The 24,261-nt window shown below is 42.0% G+C and overlaps 1 protein-coding gene and 1 non-coding gene across 2 annotated transcripts in view; both read right to left on the bottom strand.

The window, feature by feature from the left end:
* The window catches only part of NAALAD2 (N-acetylated alpha-linked acidic dipeptidase 2), a 46,844-nt gene extending 39,039 nt beyond the window's left edge, over positions 1-7,805 (bottom strand). The window contains exons 1-4 of the mRNA XM_008149158.3: positions 7,622-7,805; positions 7,048-7,151; positions 4,214-4,539; positions 3,374-3,485 (exon numbers count right to left, since the gene is read on the bottom strand). Coding sequence (XP_008147380.3) covers positions 3,374-3,485; positions 4,214-4,539; positions 7,048-7,112 — 503 coding nt within the window. The 5' untranslated portion in view covers positions 7,113-7,151; positions 7,622-7,805. The remainder of the gene's footprint in view (positions 1-3,373; positions 3,486-4,213; positions 4,540-7,047; positions 7,152-7,621) is intronic.
* A 5,755-nt stretch (positions 7,806-13,560) lies between these two features.
* Positions 13,561-13,665, bottom strand: LOC114234344 (U6 spliceosomal RNA). Its single transcript, XR_003620523.2, has one exon. It is a non-coding gene; the product is annotated as a U6 spliceosomal RNA (small nuclear RNA).
* Positions 13,666-24,261: the final 10,596 nt, after the last annotated feature.

A 24,261-nucleotide genomic window follows, 5' to 3' on the forward strand; every position in this document is an offset into this window, starting at 1 on the left:
ATGCATGAGTACAACCCTTCAAGCTGGTGGGGGCAGTGTTATGGTTTGGGGCATGTTTTCCTGGCATGATTTGGGCCCTTTAATTTGTGTGGAACAACGTCTGAATAGCACAACATACCTAAGTATCGTTGCTGATCAAGTTCATCCCATCGTGTTGATGATGTATCCCAAATGGCTTCTTCCAACAAGACAATGCGCCATGCCACGGTGCTCGTATTGTGCAGGAGTGGTTTCAAGAACATGAGGGAGACTTTATCTTGCTTAGGTGGCCCCCACAATCACCAGATCTCAATCCAATTGAGCATTTGTGGGACCAAGTTAAAAGAGCCATCAGGTAGCTGGTTCCACAACCATCAAATCTCACAAAACTGGACAGTGCTATTCATCAGGCATGGTGTCAGATTCCTCGCATCACCTTTCAACATCTCGTGGAGTCAATGCCAAGAAGAATTGCCGCAGTATTGAAGGCAAAAGATGGCCCAACGAAGTACTGATGTGGTGGTCATAATGATCTGGCCACTCAGTGTATATATATCTATATATACTGTTGCTTTATCATCTTGTATGAAATTGTTTATCTAAAGAGAAAGTCCCTCCTGCTTAATTCCTGCCTGTGACCTAAGAATTATACAATAGAGGTTTGTTGAATTGAGTTTGGGCAATGTTCTCTTGGTTCTGAGTTTAAATGACTGGGAACATTCACGTGACCTCACAAATGTACTTCTTAATGAGCTCTATTTTGCTTGAGGTTAAGTAATATTTTAAAACTATTTCCCAAACCCCTTTCCCCATTAGTAGAATAATAATACTTTCATAAATTGGCTTTTTAGTCAGCCAGAGGACAACCAAAAAAGGAAAATTAACATTTATTGAAAACTTACTATATGCCAGGAACGATATGCCAGGTACTTTCACATGGATTATCTCATTGAATTCTCATAATCCCTCTTTCATAGTTCCCATTTTGAAAATTAGGAAGCCCTGGCCAGTGTTGCTCAGTGGTTAGATTGTTGACCCTTAGATTGAAGGGTTGTGGGTTTGATTCCTAGTAAAGGGCACATACCTGGGGTGCAGTTTCGATCCCCAGCTTCGGTTGGGGGCACGTGTGGGAGGCAACCAATTGATGTGTCTCTATCATATCAATGATGTTTCACTCACGCTCTCTCTCTTTCTCTCTCCTCCCCCTCCCACCCTCCCTACCACTCACTCTCTAAAAAAGAAAGAGAAGATACTAAAACCTTCCTTTAAGAAATATCAGACACAAAGGAACTGGGATCAAATGGCCCCAAAATCTCAACAGCTATCTTGAAAGCTAGAAAACACTGAAGCCATGAGTTCAAATTTCTGAGAGTAAATGTACCACAGCTTTTTTATACATTCACTTACTGATGGACACAAACTAGACCGCCAACTTACACCTTACACACACACACAAAAAAACCTCAAAATGGATTAGACTTAAACGTAGTCATGAAAACATAAAAATCCTAGAAGAAAACATAGGAAGTAAAGTCTCAGACATTTCTTGTAGCAATATTTTTTTCTGATATATCTCCTCTGGCAAGGGAAACAAAGGAAAAGAAAATAAGCAAATGAGACCACATAAAACTAAAAAGCTTTTGCACCATCGACAAAATGAAAACGACAACTCACTGAATGGGAGAACATATTTACCAATGATACATCAAATAAGGGGTTACTGTCCAAAATTTATAAAGAACTTATACAACTCAACACTAGGAAGACATACAATCCAATTTAAAAATGGGCAAAGGATCTGAATAGACATTTCTCCAAAAAGGACATACAGATGGCCAACAGACATAAGAAAAGATGTTCAAGGTCATCACAGAGGCTCAAGGTTATCCAAATTAAAACCACAATGAGATATCACCTCAAGCCTATCAGAATGGCTATCATCAATAAATGAACAAACATGCGTTGGCGAGGATGTGGAAAAAAGAGAATGTTCATGCACTGTTGGTGGGAAAGCAGATTGGTGCAACCACTGTGGAAATAGTATGAAGTTTCCTAGAAGGTACATTTTAATTGTAAAGAAAATGATAGGTTAAAAGTAAGTGGATGAAAGAAGACATACCATGTAAATATACTATAAGAAGGCTTATGTGGCAGTATTTGTACCAAATAAAATAGATTTAAAGATAGTGATTATTACCAAAGATAAAGAAGGACATTTCATAAAGAAAAAGGGTAGTTCTATCATGAGGACATTACAAATTAATGTGTATATACCTCATAAATGAGTCTCATATAAAATAAAAATTTACAGAATTAGAAAGAACAGATAATTTCACATTCCCAGAGGAGACTGGAAAGTCATTCCTGATAGAATTTGAACCCCTCCCCAAAATCATTAAAGAAATAAAAGAATTGCTAACCAGCTAAAAGAGAAATATCATAAGATCAGATAAATTGATGCAGATAAACCATGTGACAATATTTAATACTTATTCATGATTTAAAAAAAGAAACAAGGAAACTTCTGCCACGGCTGGATAGCTCAATTGATTAGAGAATCATCCCAATATGCCAAGGTTGAGGGTTTGATACCTGGTCAGGGCACATAAAAAAATCAACCAATGAATGCATAAATAAGTTAAACAACAAATCAATGTCTTTCTCTTGCTCTTTCTCCTTCTTTCTCCCTCCTGTCCACCCCCCTCTTCCTCCCCTTCTCAAAAAAAAAATATCAATACATAAAATTAAAAAAAATTCTTAGCAATGTTGGGATAGAATAAAGCTGGGGTATTTCTTATGACAATATCGTTTGAAAGAGTCTGAATATAGAGATAAATGTCATGCTGATTACCTTCAAGAGTTCAAAATTGCTCCCTCAAATGTCACTCTTCTTTGTGCCTAGAGACCTGTGGATTTGCACTGATCCTTTTGCTTTCACTTTGTCCGATTTGTATTACTTATACTTGCAACATGGGAGAGAGGTTTAATCTGTGGCAGACAGAATCTGAAACTTTAACCTCCTTCCCTCTAAATCAGAGTTTACAACCAGCTAAGTCTTCCTGACAAAATATAATGTTTAAATAACATTGCTGATTAAACCAACGGACTGAGGAACAAAGAAAAGCATTCAGTTGCAGCCCAAAGTTACATGAAGTTGAAACATCTCTTAATAAAGCAATTGGCTAACTTTGTCTGAAGATGAAGTTAGGCAAGAAAGACTCCTGCAACCAGTAGACTGTATCCTAATAGTGGTTTAGGGGCATTTTATGAATGCGATATCATGTTAACTTTACACAAAGATTACCATAGGGATACAACCAGTTTCAGTACACTTCTCACTCTGCAGTATCTTAAACACTTTATTATTAAGATCAAATATGCAAGACAAACTTACCGAAGAAATGATTTAATGTTCTCAGCTTTCATCTCGGATATCAGGTTCCACCGCACACTCTGATGATAGCGCAGCGTAGTGGTTGTTTCTTTGAGGGGCTTAATAAACCAGCCTGAGAGGAGAAGACACATAGGCACATATACATACCACACACACACACACACACACGCTTTACACTTTTATAAAAACTAGAAGCCAAAAATAGCCCTTCCCTAAGTAAGAAATATTCATATTAAAGGCAGGGAACTTTCCAATTTCACTGTGCAATGCAATTTTGAGTTGGTTAAAAAGAGTTTTTATATCAGGGAAGTTCTTTTCATTTTCCCACGTTAGACATCAAGGTCTGGGCCTTCGTCTTGTTCTGGAGGGCAGGGGGCGGGGGGGGGGGGGGGATGGGGGAGTGGATCTAATTCTTAGCACCATGCCAGACACACAGGGAGCATTCCACAAATTTTTATTTAGTCAATGATGGTGGAAGGGCACTTTTTGCAACGCTGCACATATTAATTACTAGGTTTGACTCATTGATAATGCATGTAACGGAAACCTCCATGTTCATCCCTGCGGAGACTGAGCGCTCTAAATTCTCCGAACAGCTCTTAGCAGTGCCCTGAACCCAGGGAGCATTTAATAGATCTGGATTGCGGTCACACTTTAGTAGGAAGGCCCAATGCATTCCGTTAGGCTTCCAGTTCAGCTGACACTCAGGGAGTTCACCATCCCGGACTGAGGCTGAGCTCAGCAGGCCAGAGGAGGCCAGCACAGCCCAACCCCGTTTTTCCGCCCCCCGCAGCAGAGCAGCAGCTGCGCTGAGCTGGGGGCAGGGGTTTGCACACTTACCCACCATGAATCCTGCCAGGAAAGAGGCCAGCGCTGCAGCCAAGCACATGCAGAGGTACAGCCGGCCCCTGGACTTCGCCATGGCCTCTTCGCGGCTGAGCTTGGAGCGCACGCTGCTGTAGGGAGCCTCGAGGGTGCACAGGAACCAGGAGAGCGCGCGTGGGGACGCGCTGAGCATCCAGGCTCCCGCGGGGCGGGGCCACTGTGGACCTTGGCCCAGGCCCTGCCTCCGCCCCCCAGGTCCCTCGACAGAGGAGCGAAAACCTGCTGCCAACAACTCCTGGCTCCTTCGTCCCCCAGGGGGCCTCCAAGGGAGAGAGAAAGCTCTGCAGGGGAGGAAAACACATTGTTCCAGTTGGCAGGCAGCTTCCAGTCTGCTGATTCCAGGCAGCCAAGTCTGCCGTGGGAGCTCTGGGTTCCTAAAGAACTCTGCTGACCTGCCTCTGTGCCACCCCCATGCTAGGAATTGCTGAGTTTCAGCTGGAAATGCACTGAAGTCCCACTTGCTTTTCCTTCCCTGTAGATTACCCTGCTGCCCCAGATTCTCTGTCCTGATTTCTAACGGGTCACACTTGGGAAGCATTTTGGGTGCTGGCCCAAAATGCTCCGTCACACACGTGTTCCTTCAAGCATCAACATCACAACTGATAGGTTTGAGTTCTTTTGTTTCCCCCTTAGCTGGACCAAGTCTCCAGATTCTCAGCTCCTTCTGTAACTGGAGTGTTTTCCCTACCTCACTGGAGTGCTGTAAGTTCAAGTTAATTAGATTAACCATTGCAAGTGCTTTGCTCCATAACTGACAGGAGGGTCTCAACAAAGGCCACCCTCCCTGTCCTCCCCGACCTACACACTTACAGATGCTTCTCTTTAAAAGTGTTTTGTCTTTATAGTATAGTAAGTTTTCTGAACAACAACGAAAGTGTTTTTAGAAAGTTTGCACAATGAAGGTCCCTGTAAATCGCACGCCCGACTCCATCCATTTCACCCTAGAGGCAATATTTGGCAAGTCCCAACTGGATTCCTCATATCCAACAGAAAGCAATTTTGCATCCAAAGGAAAAATGCCTCTGAGGGGGTTATGAGAGATAGTATATCTGTGGTTTCACTCCTAATCTCCACTGCATTTCTGAGCCCTGATGATCTCAGCTGTGAAAAATATGTCAACAGCCTGCCTGGTGTCTCTTGGTGGCTGAGGGTTGACCCATGAACCAAGAGGTCACTGGTTGGATCCCTGGTCAGGCACATGCCTGGGTTACAGGCTCGATCCCTAGTAGGGGACATGCAGGAGGCAGCAGATCGCAGATCGCTCATGTTTCTCACCGATGTTTCTACGTTTCTATCCTTTTCCCCTTCCTCTCTCTCTAAAAGAAATCAATAAAAACATACTTTAAAAAAATACGTGTAACGGGAGCCACCTTAAAATGGAACTGGAGTCACCAACCCAGAGGAACTGCCTTACCTGTCTCACTCCTCCAATTTTGAAATGTTTTAAGTGGGCAGAATATCTGGGACAAAGCAACATGGTATTCCAAACCACTGTTTGCAAAGCAGACATTCTGACGACAGGACCGAAAGTTAAAGACATTCTTCTGTAGAATCAGCAGCACTTTGTACAGCTAAGCAATAACTTAGTTTATCTGCCCCTACAGAAATTCCTTCCTTGGCTTATTAGCACCAATAGAAATGCCTTCCTTCTATTAACATGATTATTCTCCTTCGCTTTCTCATAAAAACCCCTTGCCTTCACCCCCTAATCAGAACGCTATCTGGGTTTCTGCCACATCAGTGCTTCCTGAATAGATGTTCTTTTGGATCTCAGAGAAATGCTTGTTGCCTATCACTTCGGCCTGTTAGTTTACATTAGCAAAGTTAAGGCATTTTACTTTGCTCCTAAGGAGTTTCCAGAAGAGTACAATTACTTTTTTCTGGCACTGTAATTGTTGATGAATATATCTGATGGTTTTTCTCTTGGCACTTTTGTGAAAGGCCTGATAGTTAGCATTGAACCAAATATTGTTAGTGAATTAACTGATTTCAAAATACTTCAGTTGGGCGACAAGGGTCTCCTCAACGCCACAAACAATATGTCAGTATTCACAAAAATGTGTTACACATATAACTTTGAAGGATTGATTATATAATTTCTTAATTTCTAGGCTCTTGACCTTTTCTATCTGCTCCCCATGGGATCACTGTTATTTGGCAACATTCCTCTCAAAAAGCAGATCAAAACCATCTCTAGATGAAGGCTTGTTGCAGAAAGAAGAGTTAGAAAGTAGTGATTTAAGTGACTGTTATCGGTGAAATTTGTTTTTTCCTACTCCTATCTCAATTTTATAGCTAAAGTTGGGTTAATAGAAGAAATTAGTGTATTAATTAGCAGTTTTCTAAGCTGATTAATTTTTCCAAATTGCAGTCAGGTTATTCTTAAGTCAATATTTAAGAGGCTACAGCCAGCTAGAAGTGAAAAATTCTGAGAATCTGATCTTTGCCTTTAGGAAGCTGATGGTACAATGAGAAGGAAAATATTGAATATGTAATTAAAGGTAAGTGTTCTAACCCTAACCAGTTTGGCTCAGTGGATAGAATGTTGGCCTGCAGACTCAAGGGTCCCAGGTTCGATTCTGGTCAAGGGTATGTACCTTGGTTGCAGGCACATCCCCAGTAGGAGGTGTGCAGGAGGCAGCTGATCAATGTTTCTCTCTCATCCATGTTTCTAACTCTCTATCCCTCTCCCTTTCTCTCTGTAAAAAATCAATTATTTATATATATATATATATATATATATATATATATATATATATGGTAAGTGTTCTAGGATGGAGCAATATTACCTTAAATGTGAAGGCTGTCGCTGCCTCAGTAGGTGACATTTACAATCTTTGTCTTGCCAATCCATCGTACAATGTCCACTTAGCTGGTTCAGCACATCTTTGGCCTTGTGTTAATACAGATACAGATACAGATACATTATTTTATCTTAATGAACCTTATAACAGAAGGCTGCTTTCACAGTTTCTAATTATTTGTCTTTGGACAATATTTGCTTCCTATTAGCACATTTAACAAAACACCATTGTTGATTTATGCCAACCCCTTTCAATCTTTCCTTTAAAGCCAAAAAGTGTATAAGAACCTTTTGGTATTGGAAAATGCAACTCTCAATAAAACTGCTTAACACACTTGACCTGCTCATTATTCAGTGGGCCTCTCACATGACAGAACTAGTTTCTCTGTTCACAAACATAAATTGCTCTTACATAATCTTTCCCCATTTTCACATCCTGAAAGAGGCCCTCTTGTAACTTTCAAGTTAAAATTCTATCAACTGGGTCACAGAAGATTTGAAAACCAAGTGTGACTCATGGCCTAATAAAGCAATATAGGTGAATTTCTTAATGAACATACCGGTAGTTAAGATTTCATAAAGAAGGAATGATGTTTAACTGTGTCAAGGTTCATATTTTGTTTGAAGATGTTGCCATTTCTTTCATAAGAGAGGGATCACAGAGATGCTCACTGCAGGGATACAGATATGATACAGACATGAATGATGTCACAAGGTGACATGATGATGATCTGGTCATGCAGACAGCAGTGTCCCCTTTCTGAAAAAGTGAAAGATTGGTGTTAACATGGCCGAGAGTCATGAGAAGAGATATGTTCCAGTTGAATATTTCTAAACCCTATGTCACAAAACTGCCCAAAATCCATTTGAAACTTAAAGATGTTTAGCATGTTAGTACATTGTACAATATACCATAATCGATAAAGCAGGTGAGAAGTAAGACACAAGTATAGATGATGACTAAAGGGTAAAAGAATAAAAGGGAGAAGAAATTTCAAAAGAAAAGCACAAAACCATGATTGGGTGTTTTCCTTCTGATGTCACAATTACTCTACTCAACAGTAAGTGTGTAAATTAGTGAAGACCCACCAAGTTAAACTATAAAACAGAAAGAAGACGGCCACCCGTGCCCTCCTGTTGACACGGGACGTGAGTCCCATGATGCTCACATTCCTGGCGGAAACTTGGCAATGGTAAGTTCTACGGGTTGGCCTTTCAACTACATTTTCTTGCTCAATGTTTTTCATCCCTTATCAGCATGTGCCCTCAGTCTCTTTTCCATGGTGGCTTTTATCAGATAGAGCTATGGTCAGGGCCCTCATGCTTTTCCCTCCAGCTCTTTCATCTCTGGCGTCATTTGCATTCTCAGTCCCTGAGGCCTTTCAGTAATGTTAGAATTTGAATAAATCTCTAGATTCTTGATCTTGCTTCTAATAGTTCCCTTTCTGTTCCACCTTACCTGGCCCCCACTCTCACTTGATGAGACCAGTTTCCCTCAAACCAGATAAAACTTCCACTTCATGGGGGAAGTGGAGATGAGTTTCACAGGGACTTGTGGGGTCCGGGAGGAAAGATGGAACCTTTCTCTGCCAATAGTCTTTTACTATGTATTTTCTTCTGACGTTCTTCACCTTTGATTATATCATTTGCTTTCTATTCTCATCTTTGCCCCCAGTTGAGCACCAAGCAGCTCTCCCACCTCCTGACGTTACTGTAATGCCTGCTTTGTAGATGTGGGGGCACCTCCAGTCCTTCACTCTTTGTTTTCATTCACCCCATGTATCCAACGAACCAGTAAGTTCTATTGGCTCTGCTTGAATCCAGCTGTTTCACCAGGATCCCTCTAATCTCAGGCACAATCATCTCTAATCTAGACTTCTGTAACAGCCTCCCCGCCTCAGTGGTCTCTGGCCCCACTCTTGCTCATATATAGACCACCTCTGACGTAGTAGAGTTTTCTCCCAGATCGGGGTATTATTAAAACCCTTCAAAGCTTTCTCATTAAACTTAAAAACAATGAGACTGAAGACTTCTGGAAGCTGGCAACCAAACCTACTTGATCTAGCTTTTGAATCTTGCCTCCCTTTGAGGGAAGGAAACACATGGCAACCCAATGCACAGAGACCAGGAAACCACCACATCAGCAGTGGTCACCAGCATCACAAAGAACCAGACAATCCCAAAGGGAGGCCTGTGCTACTTACTGTGCTCTCCCAGTGACAGTGTACTACCTCCACGTGCCTGCAGATGGAGGCGGCATTGGTAAGTGGCAAATGGCCAAGGACGTTCCTGGCCTCCTTCCACAGTGTTGTCCCAGGGTCCCTAACAAAGCAAACAGTAGGGAAACAGTATTCAAATTGTATAATTAGAGGCAGTTATTAGAAAAACTGAAAGTATTCCATGTTTTTACTCTAGTGAGCTGAGATACTTTAACTGCTAGCTCTTCCTGGCCAGCTAGAATGACCAAGGCCAATATAACGCATGACAACAGCAACGTAGTTCCTATTCTGCAGGCCATCTCCACAATAAAGATCGGCCTAGTGGTTCCCTAAACTGCACTGCCATTATTTGGGATTCAGTGCTTATTCTCTTCTCTGTAAACCTCAGACCATCCTGAGAAAGTCTGCCAGGTACTTGCCAAGCTCCTATTCCTACCAGCTTTCATGCAGAATGCCTTATTTTTCATTGAGCCAGAAAGCAAGGCTGTTAGTGAGCAAGTGAAAGAGATTTTCAGGTCATCCAAAACCTTCCTGCTCTTGCTTAAAGCGGTGAAGTTATTGTAGACTCTGGTTTGCACGTAGGCCGGGATCACGGGAAGAAGAGACAGAGTAAGAGAACCATGGCGTGATCCAAAGAATGTGAAATAACTGGTTCTCTGAATACTCTCCGACTTTCACAAAGACCAAAATTTTAAACAACATTCTGTCCTAATTCCTGAAACACAGGTCATCCTTCCACAACGAAACTAAATCTCTCTAACCAACATAGACATTTTGTTTATTCCCCCTGAAGTCTCGTTTCATAAATAAGAATGCCATTAAGATATTTTATAAAAATCCTTTAAGCTGGAACCAAAATCTAAGTGTAACTTATATACTGAAGAATAGGATAGCCTGGCCAGCATGGCTCAGTGATTGAGCATCTACCCATGAACCAGGAGATCATGGTTTGATTCCCAGTCAGGGTACATGCCTGAGTTGCAGGCTTGATCCCCAGTGTGGGCATGCAGGAAGCATGCACTTTCTGGTGCATGGGCCAATGCTCTAACCGCTGAACCACACTGGCAGAAATTAATCATTTTTATATTCAAATATCTTTAAAAAGTATTTTACTGTTTAAAGAAAGATAATACCAGTGTATTGTGGAATTTACAATATATGTAAAGTAAGACATACAAAAAATAATTAAAGTTTAGCCTATATATACCTATAAGGAGAAATGTACTTTAAATATAAAGATAAGTTGGCTAAAGAGTAAAAGGATAAAAAACAACAACATGTAACTTGATAACACTAAGCCAAAAAATAATGAGACTGCCTTTTTTTATTTTTATTTCTTTATTGATTAAGATGTCACATATTTGTCCTCATCCCCCCATTCCCATCCCACACCCCTCCCCACGGATGCCCCAACCCCCTGTTGACCTTAATCATTGGTTAGGCTCGTATGCATGCACACAAGTCCTTTGGTTGATCTCTCCCCCCTCCCCCAACCCTCCCCTATCCTCCCTCTAGTCCAATTCGATGCCTCCTTGTTTCTGGTTCTGTTCTTGTTCCTCAGTCTATGTTGTTCATCATTTCCCCTAGATGAGCGAGATCATGTGTCACTAGAGATATACTTATAAGAACTGAATGTGAGACAGGCAATAATAGTTATGCTGACAGGCAAATGAATCAGTCTGTAGTGAGTTTCTTTCTGGACCAACAGTTCTTTTGAGACCCAATATCAATGTCCACCAGTTCCTTATGTGTACATGTCGGCACTGACCCCTCAGCTCTGGATGGTGGACAAATGGTGGTAATGCAGGTCTGACTCACTCTGGTTTGGTCTCGGCCGGACCCAGGGGCACGTGGCCTCACCCGGACCCAGGACCCAGCCTCACCCGGACCTAGGGGCGCATGGCCTCACCGGGACCCAGGGGGGCGTGGCCTCTCCCAGACCCAGGGGCGCGTGGCCTCACCCGGACCCAGGGGCTTCACCTGGACCCAGAAGTGCGTGGCCTCACCTGGACCCGGGACCCAGCCTCATCCGGATCCAGGGGCACAGGGCCTCACCTGGACCCAGGACCCAGCCTCACCTGGACCCAGGGGCGCATGGCCTCACCGGGACCCAGGGGTGCGTGGCCTCTCCCAGACCCAGGGGCGCGTGGCCTCACCCGGACCCAGGGGCGCGCGGCCTCACCCGGACCCGGGACCCAGCCTCACCTGGAGCCAGGAGCACACGGCCTCACTCGTACCCGTGATCCAGCTTCACCCGGACCCAGGGGCGCGCGGCCTCACCCGGACCCAGGGGCGCGCGGCCTCACCCAGACCCAGGATCCAGCTTCACCCGGACCCAGGGGGGCGTGGCCTCACCCGGACCCGGGATCCAGCCTCACGAGACTGCCTTTTGATGTATCAGAGAAACTATATTTAATAACAAAAAAATTGGCAGAGATAAGTACATTTTACTTTTTAGTATATATATTATATTTTGGGTTATTGCAAAAAATATTAATTTTTTTTATTTTATTGTGTTTTCTGCCATATCAGTAAAAGTTTTTTTCCAATTCTTTTATTATAGTAAATAGGTAATTTTAGAATAATGGTCAACTCATCAAAAGAACACAATGATTGCAAACATTGATTCACTGAGAGAAGACCTATAAAATAGATGAGACAAACAATAATAGAACTGCAAGAAGAAATAAAAAATCCATAATTATAATCAAATATTTTGATACATCTCTGTCAATAATTAAGTTAATAAAGATATAGAAGATGGAGCAACTCTATCAACCAACTTGAGTAATTAACAACATACCACCCCATAACAGCAGTTTAAGCATTCTTTTCAATTATGCACATTTAGCAAGATAGTCCATATTTTAGGCCATAAAACTAATTTAAAACAACTTTGACATGATGAAAATTCACACAAAATATATTTTCTGAAAATTAAATTAGAAAGCAATAATGAAGAAATTCCAAATTATTTGGAAACTAAATAATATATTTCTAAATAACCTATGATTCAAAGAAAAAATGTAAAAAGATATAACAAGGTGTTTTAAACTCAATTAAAATGGAACATATCAAAATCTATGGTATGACAGTAAAGCAACATTTAAGGGGGAAATTTATTGCACTAAAATCTCGATATTAGAAAAGAAGGAATGTCTCAAGTCGGTGACTTCAGATTTCACCCCGAGAACCCAGGAGACAAAAAGAAAGAAAGAAAGGAAGGAAGGAAGAAAAAAAGAAAGGAAGAAAGAAACTAAACCCAAAGTAAGCCAAAGCTCAGAATTAACAATCTGAGCAGAAATCAGTGATCTAGAAAACAAAAACAATTGAGAAAATCAACAAAACCAAAATCTTTGATTAGATCAATACACTAGTCAGACTAATCAGGAAAAAAAGGGGAGAAGATACAAATGACCAATATAGAAATTAAAAAGGTGACATTAGTATAGATTCTACAGACAGTAAATAAAGAGTAAGAATATATTATAAACAACTTTCTTGCCAATAAATTAGGCAATTTAGAGAAGTAGAAAAAAAACAAAAAACAACCTGGAAAGGCAGTTCAGTCCAAGCTCACCAGGAACACACCTACAATTGGAGTGAGTTTCTGACTTTCTTCAATGAGGAAACACACTTACAATGGGAACCATGAGATGTCTCAGTAATAGTATATTAGAAAAAACACACACATAGGATTTGCGCTTTGGTTGAGGAATTTGAGTGAGGGTCTAAGGAAATGGGGATTTGCTCAAACCGGGTGCTGTCAAAAAGCAGAGATAGCTTATGGGTCAGCCATTTCACTCCAAAGTATTACTCAAGAGAAATCAAAGCACATGTCCATTCAAAGATTTGTACATGACTGTTCATTTCAGCTTTATTTGTTATATCCCCAAAGTGAAAAACCACTGAGATTTCCATGAACAGGTAAATGATTAACCAAACTATGGTATATCCATTCAAAGGATATTATTTCTGCAATAAAAATTCATGTACATAACAACATAGATAAATCTCAAAATCAGTGCCCCCTTGGTTCATCAATCACTTCTTGCCACTCCCCCTTCCCTTGATGTTAAAGAAGTCTGCACTCTGTACTTTCTTAAAATGAATTTGAGGCACCATTCAATCTCCCACCTTTTCAATCAGTAAACCTTCCTTTGCTCCAAACTCTGACATTTTGAGTTTTGGCCTTTCAAAGCATCAGGCACAAGGACTTTGAACCAGTTAACAGGATAGCTTTAGACTTATTTGTTAGACTTGACTTTTTTTTTCTTCTTTTAAATATGAAATACTTCACGAATTTGCATGTCATCCTTGCTTAGGGGCCATGCTAATCTTCTCTATCATTCCAATTTTAGTATATGTGCTGCCAAAGTGAGCACTGTTAGACTTTACTCCTAATATTCTGAGGAAACTGACCTCATGGAATACGGGTCATGTTAGATGCAAATGTCTACCAATGTCCTCTGGTGTTAGGTGTTTTTCAGGATTATTTTGGTTTGGTTTCTACCTCTGTCCCAAATTTGAAATTCATTTTTTTCAAGAGTAGGACAGAGACAGAACTAATCCTTGTCGTTTTTAATTTAAGAGTTGCCAGCTTCTCCCTACACATTGGATCTCTCTGTTTTAGAACATAATGACTGCACTTTAAACATGCCAGTGACTGGAGCCTAACCCCAAGGATTCTAACTTAATTGTTTTGATTCCAGGGACTGGCATAATTAAGAGATCCATAGGTGAATATTTAGCTAGAGCTGCACACCACTAGCCTATAATCTTGTTACTCAAAGTTTGGTCAAAGGTCAGCAGCATCAGCATTACCTGGGAGCACCCTCAGGCCTCCCTCATTAAGGATCTGTAGTTTGGCAAAGTACCCAGGTGACCTAAATGTACTTCCATTTGCAGAGATTCTGGTCTAGAAAACACACAAACTCCAATGGGACTCAAGTTCTTAAAATACATCGATATCTTGAGTACACATCTGTCAAAATGTGTTCAGGATTAACTGGAATCTTTTTAACACTTTTAGTTGTTTTTTAAAATATATTTTTTTATTGATTTCAGAGACAAAGGGAGAGGGACAGAGACATAGAAACATCAATGATGAGAGAGAATCATTGATCAGCCACCTCCTGCTGGGCATGTGTCCCAACCAGGAATTGAATTGTGACCTCCAGGTTCATATGTTGATGCTCAACCACTGAGCCCTGCTGGCTGGGCAACACTTAGATTTTTATATAACTTCCCCCGCCCCCCCTTCCCCCCCCCCCCGGGATCAAACCATTTTATCAAGGGGCAGGGGAGGAAGAGCCAAGTTTGCTACCCCTAAATATGCCTCTTTGGGATATTGATTCTTTTAAGCTGGTTATTTTTAAGAAAAGAAAGACTCAGGCCCTAGCCAGTTTGGCTCAGTGGGGAGAGTGTCGGCCTTTGGACTGAAGGGTCCCGGGTTCGATTCTGGTCAAGGGCACATGCCTGGGTTGCAGGCTCAGTCCCCAGTGTGGGGCAGGAGGGAGGCAGCAGCTCAAGATCAATGATTCTCTCTCATCGTTGATGTTTCTGTCTTTCTCTCCTCTCTTCCTCTCTGAAATAAATAATATATTTATATAAAAAAAAGACTCAGGAAAACCCTTTGACCTTCCCCTTTACTGCTCCAGGAGGGAGATATCATCACAGATAACTACCATTTGAAATGAGCTAGTGTGTGATAGATAGCCAGGAAAAAACCTAGCAAGGCCCTTTTGATTCAATTCCTCTCTGTGCCCTAGTGTTACAATAGCCCAGAAGACATTTACCAAACACTTGCTTTTCTTCCTCCCTATGACTTGCCTTTCTGCCCTTTTAAGTCCCAAACCACAAACCCCCTTCTCCTTGGTTCCAGGTGGAATACAAGCCTCAACTGCCCAATGTGTCCTTGTCCTATTCTCGTGGCACTCTCAACTACCCATATCAATTAGCTTTGGTCACTTTCTTACGTTAATATACCTCATTTTAATTTGATCATTAGCCCAGTCAGGAAAGGTTAGAAGGTGGGAGGAATTTTGTGTGTCCCTACAAGGGGCTTATGGGAAGGGTACAAGGGCTAGGAGGACAGTGAGACCCGAAGTCCTCCAGGAGGCTGGGACCTCCTCAGCTTCATAACTGCCAAAGGCTTTTACATAACTGTTAGAATCCACTTTAATTTTTCAAAGAAAAAAACAAAAACAAAAAAACCACCCTGCTTCCCTGCTTGGTTTGTAGTTTTAATCAAAATTATCTGACACAAATTATTTAACAAATTAAACTACTCGAATATATTACCAAAAATATATTTAAATATATTACCACAAACACAATGGTACACTGATACAAATATCTACAACTGTGTTTTAAGAAAGGGAAAACGGGGCTCCCTAAATTTGCATCGCATTTGAGGAGTTGAGGAAGCAGAAAACGGCTTTTGCAAGAATGACACTCCCTCATTTCTTTTCATAATAACCTGAAATGGACAGTATTTGCACAAGATGGCAGGAGTGCGTCAATTCCAGCCTCACAAACAAACAAACAAACAAACATATTGCTTATTTATTTTTAAAATAGACTTTTCTGAACACATTCAAATGCATAGAATTAAGCAATTTGACTTAACATATTTTTATTACTTCTGGTTGGGTAATTTTAGTGGTTTGAATTGTTTTCATTTTAATATGTTTAAAGGAAATAGTGCTATGCATATTAACCAATTTGACATGTGAAGGTATTTTATTCTAATTTCAGAACTATCCCCTCTAAAAAAATGTTAACATTCCATAATTGGTGAATATTAAGGGTTTGGGTTTTTTGTTGCTGTTGTTAAAAAGTAAAGAATACACACAATATACCTGATTTTTAAAACGATGCATAAGCAATTGAAGGAGACAGGATAGCCAGCTGGGACAATTAGATCCATAGGCAGGAAAATGAGCTTGGACTAAATTCACAGCTAAAACAAAAATTCAAATGGATCAGAGACCGTAAAACTATAAAACTTTTATAAAAAAACAAACAAACCATAGAACTATCCTTGGACCTGGGGCGAGGCAGTAATTTTTCACAAAGATAAAAACATTTGTAAAATTAGATTTCATCAAAGTAAAAGAATTTGCCCCGAGAAAGACCCATAAAGGATGAAAAGACAACTTTCAGACCTGGGGGGTAGGGAGAGGGGGGAGGAAGGAATTTGCATACCAGGTACCTTACAAAGAACTTACATGTAAAATACGGAGAGAATTAACAGTGAAAGTAACAAGCTATCTAATTAGAAAATAGGCCAAAGACTTGAATAGGCATTTTACTGAGAATGCTAACAGATATTCATAACAAGCACAGGAAAATATATTCAATATCATTAGCCATTAGGGAAATGCACATTGAAACCACAATGAGATATAACTATACATCTATCAGAATAACTAAAACAAAAAACAGTGACAAAACCAGATGCTGGCAAGGAAGAGAATGTGGAAGTTCCTTACAAAACTAAGTATTTGCTAAACACACAGCTCAGCAATTGAACTCTTGGGCATTTATCCTAGAGATAAAAAAATGGGTTCATGTTCACACAAACACATATATATGAGTGTGTATAGTTTGTATTCATAATATCCCTAACTTGGAAACCACTCAAATGTCCTTCAGTGGGTGAAAGGTCAAACAAACCAAACCATGAAACTCTACTCAGCAATAAAAAGGAACAAAGTATAAATACAGGCAAAACTTGGATGGATTCCTAAGAGAACTATGCTGGGTTTTAAAAGTCAATCTCCAAAGGTTTCATACCGCACAATCCTATTTATTAAAAAATTCCTGAAATGCCAAAATCATATAGATACTTATCAGAGCAGTAGTTGCCAGAGGTTAAACACAGAAAGAATGAGAGAGTTGGCTGTGGCTACAAAGGATAAGACAAAGGATCCTTATATGGTAATATTCTGCATCCTGATTGTGTTGGTGGTTCCGTGAGTTCACACACACACACACACACACACACACACACACATACATTATCAAAAAACTAAGTTGAACGAAATGATGTTATTCAAAAAGTATAAATTACTTAATTTAGTGTAGTTATTCCCATGTTAATTTTATTAATTCCCTCATTCTTAACACCTGCGTAGTATTTCAGTTCATAATGAATGGGTGATGTGTTTGTTTTTTGGGTCATTTATGTTGTTCTCATATAATCTCAATTAAAAATCGGGTATTTTTGCAAAGGTAGAAATATAAGGAGGCTGTCTTCCATATTTCTGTCAACTTCCATTAAAAGGACAGGTTCAAACCATACGTACATTAAACACAACATAGGGATTCTATGCAATGTGTTAGTAGCAGCAGCAAAGTTTTAATGTCTCCAAATCTGCCACAAAACCCGACAGAGCAAGTAGGATAACAAGGCAGCACCTATGAGAACACAGAGTGATGTGGTAGCCCGTGAGCCCCACACCCCTGTGAGCATTCCCCCCACCCCTGTGAGCCCCACACTGAGCAAGTAGAGCTAAACCGCAAAGACTCACAGGAATCACCACCTGTCCCGGAGGACACAAGGAAAGGACACAGGGTTCCCAAAGGCTCTGAGAGCTGTGAAACTTAGAAATCCGATTGCTAACACACACCCTTCCCCCCAGTTCAGGGAGTCCTGCTTGGCAGGCCTGGAGAGAGCAGCTGAGGCCAGAGGGCTTTTAGGCTCCCAGCTCCTTAGGAAAGAGGATGGCAAAAGCAGACGGCGTGGTGGTCTGCAGCCCCATGAACTCACCGATTTAACCACTTCCAGAACAAAGCCCTTTCCTGAGGAGTAACTTCAGAAAGTCAGTTAGAAAGTTGGACAAGGACCAAGAAAAGAGATGTCCAGATTAAACATGCGGGAGGGTGGGGGGTCGGGGAGGCAGATCTCAGTAAATTCAAGCACAGGTAATTTCCTTACCTTCAAGTTCCAGAAAGACCAGAAGCCCTGAATGTGAAATAAATAACAGAAGCCTTGGCTCAATAAGTTAAATCTTCTAACGCTTGACACTAATCCAATCATTCTCCTTCTCAGACCTGTCCCAGGACAGACAGTTGCTCAGCAAAAAGTACCTAATATTTTCTCGGGAAAATCGTGCTAAAAAAGCTCCCTCAAACTCCTACCGCCGGGTCGACACATGGATTTGAAATATCACCAGTGCTTGAGTCTGCTCAGCTTTTTATTGGGGGCAGCACGTCCCTCCTCCTCTAAAAAGCTATTAACTTCACCTGTTGATACTCCACCATCCTTCCTGCTGTGTTAGAGCCAATACTTGGTGCTATCCCTCCCAGTCCAGAAAGAACACATTCAAACTCATCCCCTCATTGGGTCTCTCTCGTGCCCTCCTAGTCCATGGGCATATACATTTTTATTTTTTTTATTGTTTTCTCCTGTATTAAAAAACAAAGCAAAACAACTTCCTTCAGTGTGGAGATGGTAAGCCTGGAATATATTTAACTTCACATCACAGAAGACAACAAGTGCAGGATCCAGCTGAAGGAATGGAGTGCAATGTCAGGTGGCCTGACAATGAAATGACATAAGGATGAAAAGTGGGAGAAAAAGGAGGAAGAGAAGGCATTCTGTAGAATGAGGTTTCTGACTGGTCCATCTCTAATGCCGGGGAGTCAGAGTTGTTTGTGGAAGCTCGGGCATATTTACTGCTGCCAAGGGAGACACTTCATGTTGGTATTATATCAAACTGGAGGATGAAGGAGGACATGGGAGGGGAAGAAAGAGAATCCAAGGAACGTTGTCTGGAGACAGTAACTGCTGTGCAGGCGTCCTCAAACTACAGCCCGCGGGCCACATGCGGGTATTTTTGCTGTTTTGTTTTTTTTACTTCAAAATAAGATATGTGCAGTGTGCATAGGAATTTGTTCATAGTTTTTGTTTTTTTAAACTATAGTCCGGCCCTCCAACGGTCTGAGGGACAGTGAACTGGCCCCCTGTTTAAAAAGTTTGAGGACCCCTGGTCTAAAGGAAGTGACGAGTGTAGGGAAGTATATCAGACAGCCATCAGAACAAAGAGCCAACCTGCCTAAATATTTCAACAGTAAAACAGAAGCAACAAATGCAAATAAGATAGTGCAAGACACATATATGCATGTAACACACAGTGTAAAATACCAGACCCCCAAATAAAAGTCAACAGAATTCACATTAATCGAAGTCAATGCACTTAATTCTCTTATGAAAAGCAAAAGGATATTGTCCAATTAAAACACAAAACTCAATTCTATGCTGAATGTAAGAGATCTACTATTTGAGAAAAGTGAAAAGTAAAAGGCGGGGGGGGGGGGGCAATATATATACCAAAAGGATGTCTCCTCTTTATGCTCATGGAGTCACAGAGCAGTGGGTAAACACACGACACATTTTCTCATGTGTTCACACTTACACAGCTGGAGGTGTTTACAGCACAGTGTGAGTGTATTCAAACATGCAAAGAAGACCTTTTTACATAATCAGACACAGAAATGATAATAGTGAGTGAAAGGAGAAAATAGGAGCATCTGAGAGGAAAGAGCCAACGTTGGGTACTTAGTGATGACATTACCATGAGGCAAGTTATTTCCAGTGACAATGTCCTTGTTCTGCTGCTGAAATCAAGTGTGATCCTGGGAAATTCATGGCTGATTCTCACAGAGCTGCTCACAGAGCTGCTAGCAACTGTGATGTTGCTGTGGTCACAATGGAAAGCATCAGACTTAGCTTTAGCTGTCATATCCTTGATGGTCATATTTTGCCTGTTAGGGAGGCTGTGATACTGCAATTGTATTTTAGATACTTTGTCTGAGTCCAGACTAATAATCTCTCCAGAATGTGAGTGAGACATATACCTTGATCCATATGGAATGACCCTTTGGTAGAGATCCGGGGATTGGGTTTCTCTGCAGTGACTGTGGCATCCTGAAGAGGCTGGAAAACCTGCCTATTACCTTCTGTTTCCCTGGGCTGGGACAGGGGTAGGCTTAATGTGAGGAAGCCTACAATTATTTTTTTAGGTTTAATTTGTTATTATTTTTGTAGGTTTAATCTACTTTGTGGCTCTTTTACTGAAATAAAATCAATACTGCACAAGTGTACTAAATACATTTGAAATATTTTTCCCCCCACAGGTATATGAGGCTCTTGCTTCATCTCAGATTGTTTTCAGGGCCACAGGTTCTCCTAGCAGTGTTTAGGGACACCTCCCCAAGTTGTTAATGGGGTTGGGTGCGTGTAAGGTAGAATCAGGCGATGGAAACCAGGTGAGAGCATTAGGTTACTCCAGAAACACAACGTAATGTACACCTAGGCTAGGGGAACTGTTCTGAGTATCCATGTTTTAAGCATTGTAAGACTGATTATATACCAAGATTATAATTATGCAATTTTTATAAAATTTGATACAAAAATAGTTGAAATGTGTGTGCATTGCTTTTAACATTGTTTGTTATGCTAATTTAAGTATTAAATAGAAACAGAAGAATATAATGAAATGTTTGTAGTGTATGTAGAACCACATAATAAACACCTGAGTCTCCAGCCGCCTAGTAATTTAAGAGCTCCATTTTCATGACTGATTTTGAAGTCACCTGTGTGGACTTTGCTGCTTACATCTTCTTTTACCTTCCCAACTGTGAGCATTGAATTCCGTGTGCTTTATTATCATTTTGCTATTTTTGGTTTTTATTTTTTAATATTTTAATACAGGAATTTTGCTCATTTGGCAGGTTTTTAAATGTTATACAAAACAGAATTCATCATGTCTTTTGTAATTTCCTCCTCCTCTTCAGCCAGGTGCAGCTTCTCTAACAGCTGGGAGGAAAAGGGGGACAATGACATACTCTGCACACATGTGTGAGAGGAAGGGGAGTGTGGGTGATGGGACAATGGTGTCGGGGAAGGAGTGAAAGGGGGGACACTGTGATTCAAATCCCAAAAACGTATATTTTTTAATACGTTTGACTGATTTTTAGAGAGAGAGAGGGAGGGAGAGAGAAAGAAACATCCATTGGTTGCCTCCTGCATACCCCTTACTGGGGATTGAGCCTGCAACCTGGGCATGTGCCCTCACCAGGAATCGGACCTGAGGCCTGCTGATGTATGGGTCAACATTCAACTCAGCCACACTGGCCAAGGTGTGATTTCCTTTTTAAAATAAAATTATTTTCCTGAAATTCTTTTGTTGTGTGTACTTTATTCATATTTTCTATGATGTTGCATCTCATAAGCAGCATACATTATACATCAGTGACTTTGATTACCATCTCATTGTTTCAGATTGATCTACACTGGACATTGCTAATACAAAAATTCTGCTGTATTTTTATAGGACACATGCAAATCTTCCTCTATGGTTGTATTCATTTTCTTTTTCTGCCATCACAATTTACCACAAACTTAGTGGCTTAAAAGAACACAGATTTATTATCTTAGAGGTTTGGGGGCCAGAAGTCTGGTATGGCTCTTACTGGACTAAAATCAAGGTATTGGTAGGTCATGTTTCTTTCTGAGGCTCTGGGTGAATCCGCCTCCTGCTCATTTGGGGCACTGGCAGTATTCAGTTCCTTGCGGTTTTAAGACTGAAGTCTTTCCTGATTGTAAGCTGATGGTTGTTCCCAGCTTAGAGTCCAGTCACTTCCCCTGGCCTGTGACTCCCACCTCGAACTGGGAAGCCAGCAATGGCAGACCAACTCTTCCTCATGCCGCCTTCTCTCCGATTCTCTGCACCTGGGGTTGGACTGAGCCCACCAAGATAATTCAGGATAACTTCATCTCAGGTCGTGCATCATAATCCCATTTGCAGAGTCCCTTTCCCCATTTAAGGTAACGTGTTCACAGGTTCTGGGAATCAGGGTGGGGACATCTTTTGTCGGGGAGTAGGGGGAGAATCATTCTGCCTAACACAAAGATACACAACTTGCAGATATATACCACTAGTTCATAGGGCCTGAACATAGGGCTCATTTTTACCATATAATGTTTCCCCAGATGAACATTCCATATTATACTTTTCACCAGTGCCATTTAAGAACAATATTTACTGCACAACTTTGCCAGTACTTGATATCAGATATTTTCATTTTCTTGCCAGTCTGGGATAATGCGACACTGCATATTAATATATTCATTCCTTCATTCAACACATTTTTAACAGGTAGTCCCTATATGCTTGTCACTATTATAGATCCTAAATATATAATCTTAAAAAAAAATTAAAAAACAAAATCCTTGCTGTGGTGAATCCTCTAGTCTTTGGGCAGACAGACATTAATCCAGATAAATCCTAGAGCAATTGTGGAAAGGAATCTTTGGACTAGAAGGCTTGGTACCTGACCGCGGGGAAGGATCTGAAGGAGCAAGGACCCAGTTCACCACCTCAGCACACCCAGAGATCCCACGTGGGTACTATGCTTGGCAGGGCTGGGGGAGCAGAGAGGCTTGTGCTGATGCTGGAGGAGACAAGGATTGGAAACGTGTCCCTCTCACAGGGGACGTGTCCCTCTCACAGCTTGGTCCAGACTTGATTTCTTCTTGTTGGCAGAGATGGGAGTCTGGGAGCACCCCGAGGGGCAAGGGCAGCATGTTCCTAGGGGTTTGGCACTGGGGTCCTGGATGAGAGCCAGGCTACCTTTGGAACTGGACAGAGTTAGCCTCATCCCATCGCTGATGCTGCTGGGCCACTGCCCTGGGCACAGCTTTGCATATGGGGAGGGGTGGAGTAGAGACCATGCTCCGGGAGGCTCAGTGGTCCTGACACAACCTGAGCCCAGGAAAGGAATCAGAACTTAAATACAGGGAAGAGGCATTGGCTGGGAAGGAAGCGGGTGAGGGCCAGGTCTGGGACAAGGCAGTTCTGGAGACAGGGTGTCTCCTCGGTTTAGCTCCTGCTCCTTATTGTTTGCTCACCTCGCTCTTACATCCGGGGTTCAGATCCTCTGCTTTGACTGTGGGGTCTGTACTTGTGCCCACAGCAAGGCGACTGAGCCCCCCTCCCTCAGCCTGGATCTGCAGCTCCCACCAGACCTGGAGCCATGTGCAACTCTTCCCCTACCGCCCCTGCTGGTCCTGCTGTGCTTGTGAAACTGTGTCTCAGTTTGTTAGGACTTTTCCCCTCCACGGAAATAGGAATCTATGTTGGCATCTATTCACATATGAGTCCAGCCATGGTTGTAAAAGAAGGAACAGTATTGTGTGGTGGCCTTGAAGACCCGTTGTCCCTGAGCCTAGTCCCCGAGCCACACCAGATGTATCCTCCTCCCTCAGTTGGACAAGAGTCTCCCACACAGAAATCCAGACAGGAATGTGGCATCCTACCTCACCCGCCCCCCCCATTCCGCCTCACTGTCATTTCCTGAGTCCACACCTTTAACGGGCTTGTCACCATTACTCTCTTGTCACCCCCTTGTTCGAGCCTCACCCCTCCACCTCCCTCCACACTCGATCATCCCATTGAGACTAAAGGGTGCTTCCCTGTAAGGAGGCACAGAGGCTGACAGCCTGTCACGTGGGGCCAAGCCTTTTGGTCTAGGGTCAGGCCACCCACACAGGAAACGCTGGAGGAGCTGAGAATCGCTGGGCCCCATTGTCTGACTGCTTCGGGGAGGCCCCTCGTTCAGTCTGGCCTTGGGAGTAGAAGTGATGACGGGAGGGGTCCCTGGGGATCAGAAAGCTGTGTGCTGTCAGGAGCAGGCGGAAGGAGATCCATCTCAGTCTGGAAGCAGGGACTGAGGCTCACCTGTGAATCCATAGCGCCCTGACCTCCCACATTTCCTTCCTCTTGGGTCCCCTCTCCAAGGAGCAGCGCAGACTCGAGTACAGAGACAAAGACAATGGCCCCCGTGCATTTTCTAACACTACTATCTTTATTCATAACTGAAATACAATGTCCCAAAGGTGCTGTTCCTACCCCCGCCCCCCCCAAGCCCACCCCCACCCTAACAGCCCTGCCCTCCCTCCCTGCCTCCCA

The sequence above is a fragment of the Eptesicus fuscus genome, chromosome 13 (assembly GCF_027574615.1).
Source record: "Eptesicus fuscus isolate TK198812 chromosome 13, DD_ASM_mEF_20220401, whole genome shotgun sequence".
Classification (NCBI taxonomy): domain Eukaryota; kingdom Metazoa; phylum Chordata; class Mammalia; order Chiroptera; family Vespertilionidae; genus Eptesicus; species Eptesicus fuscus.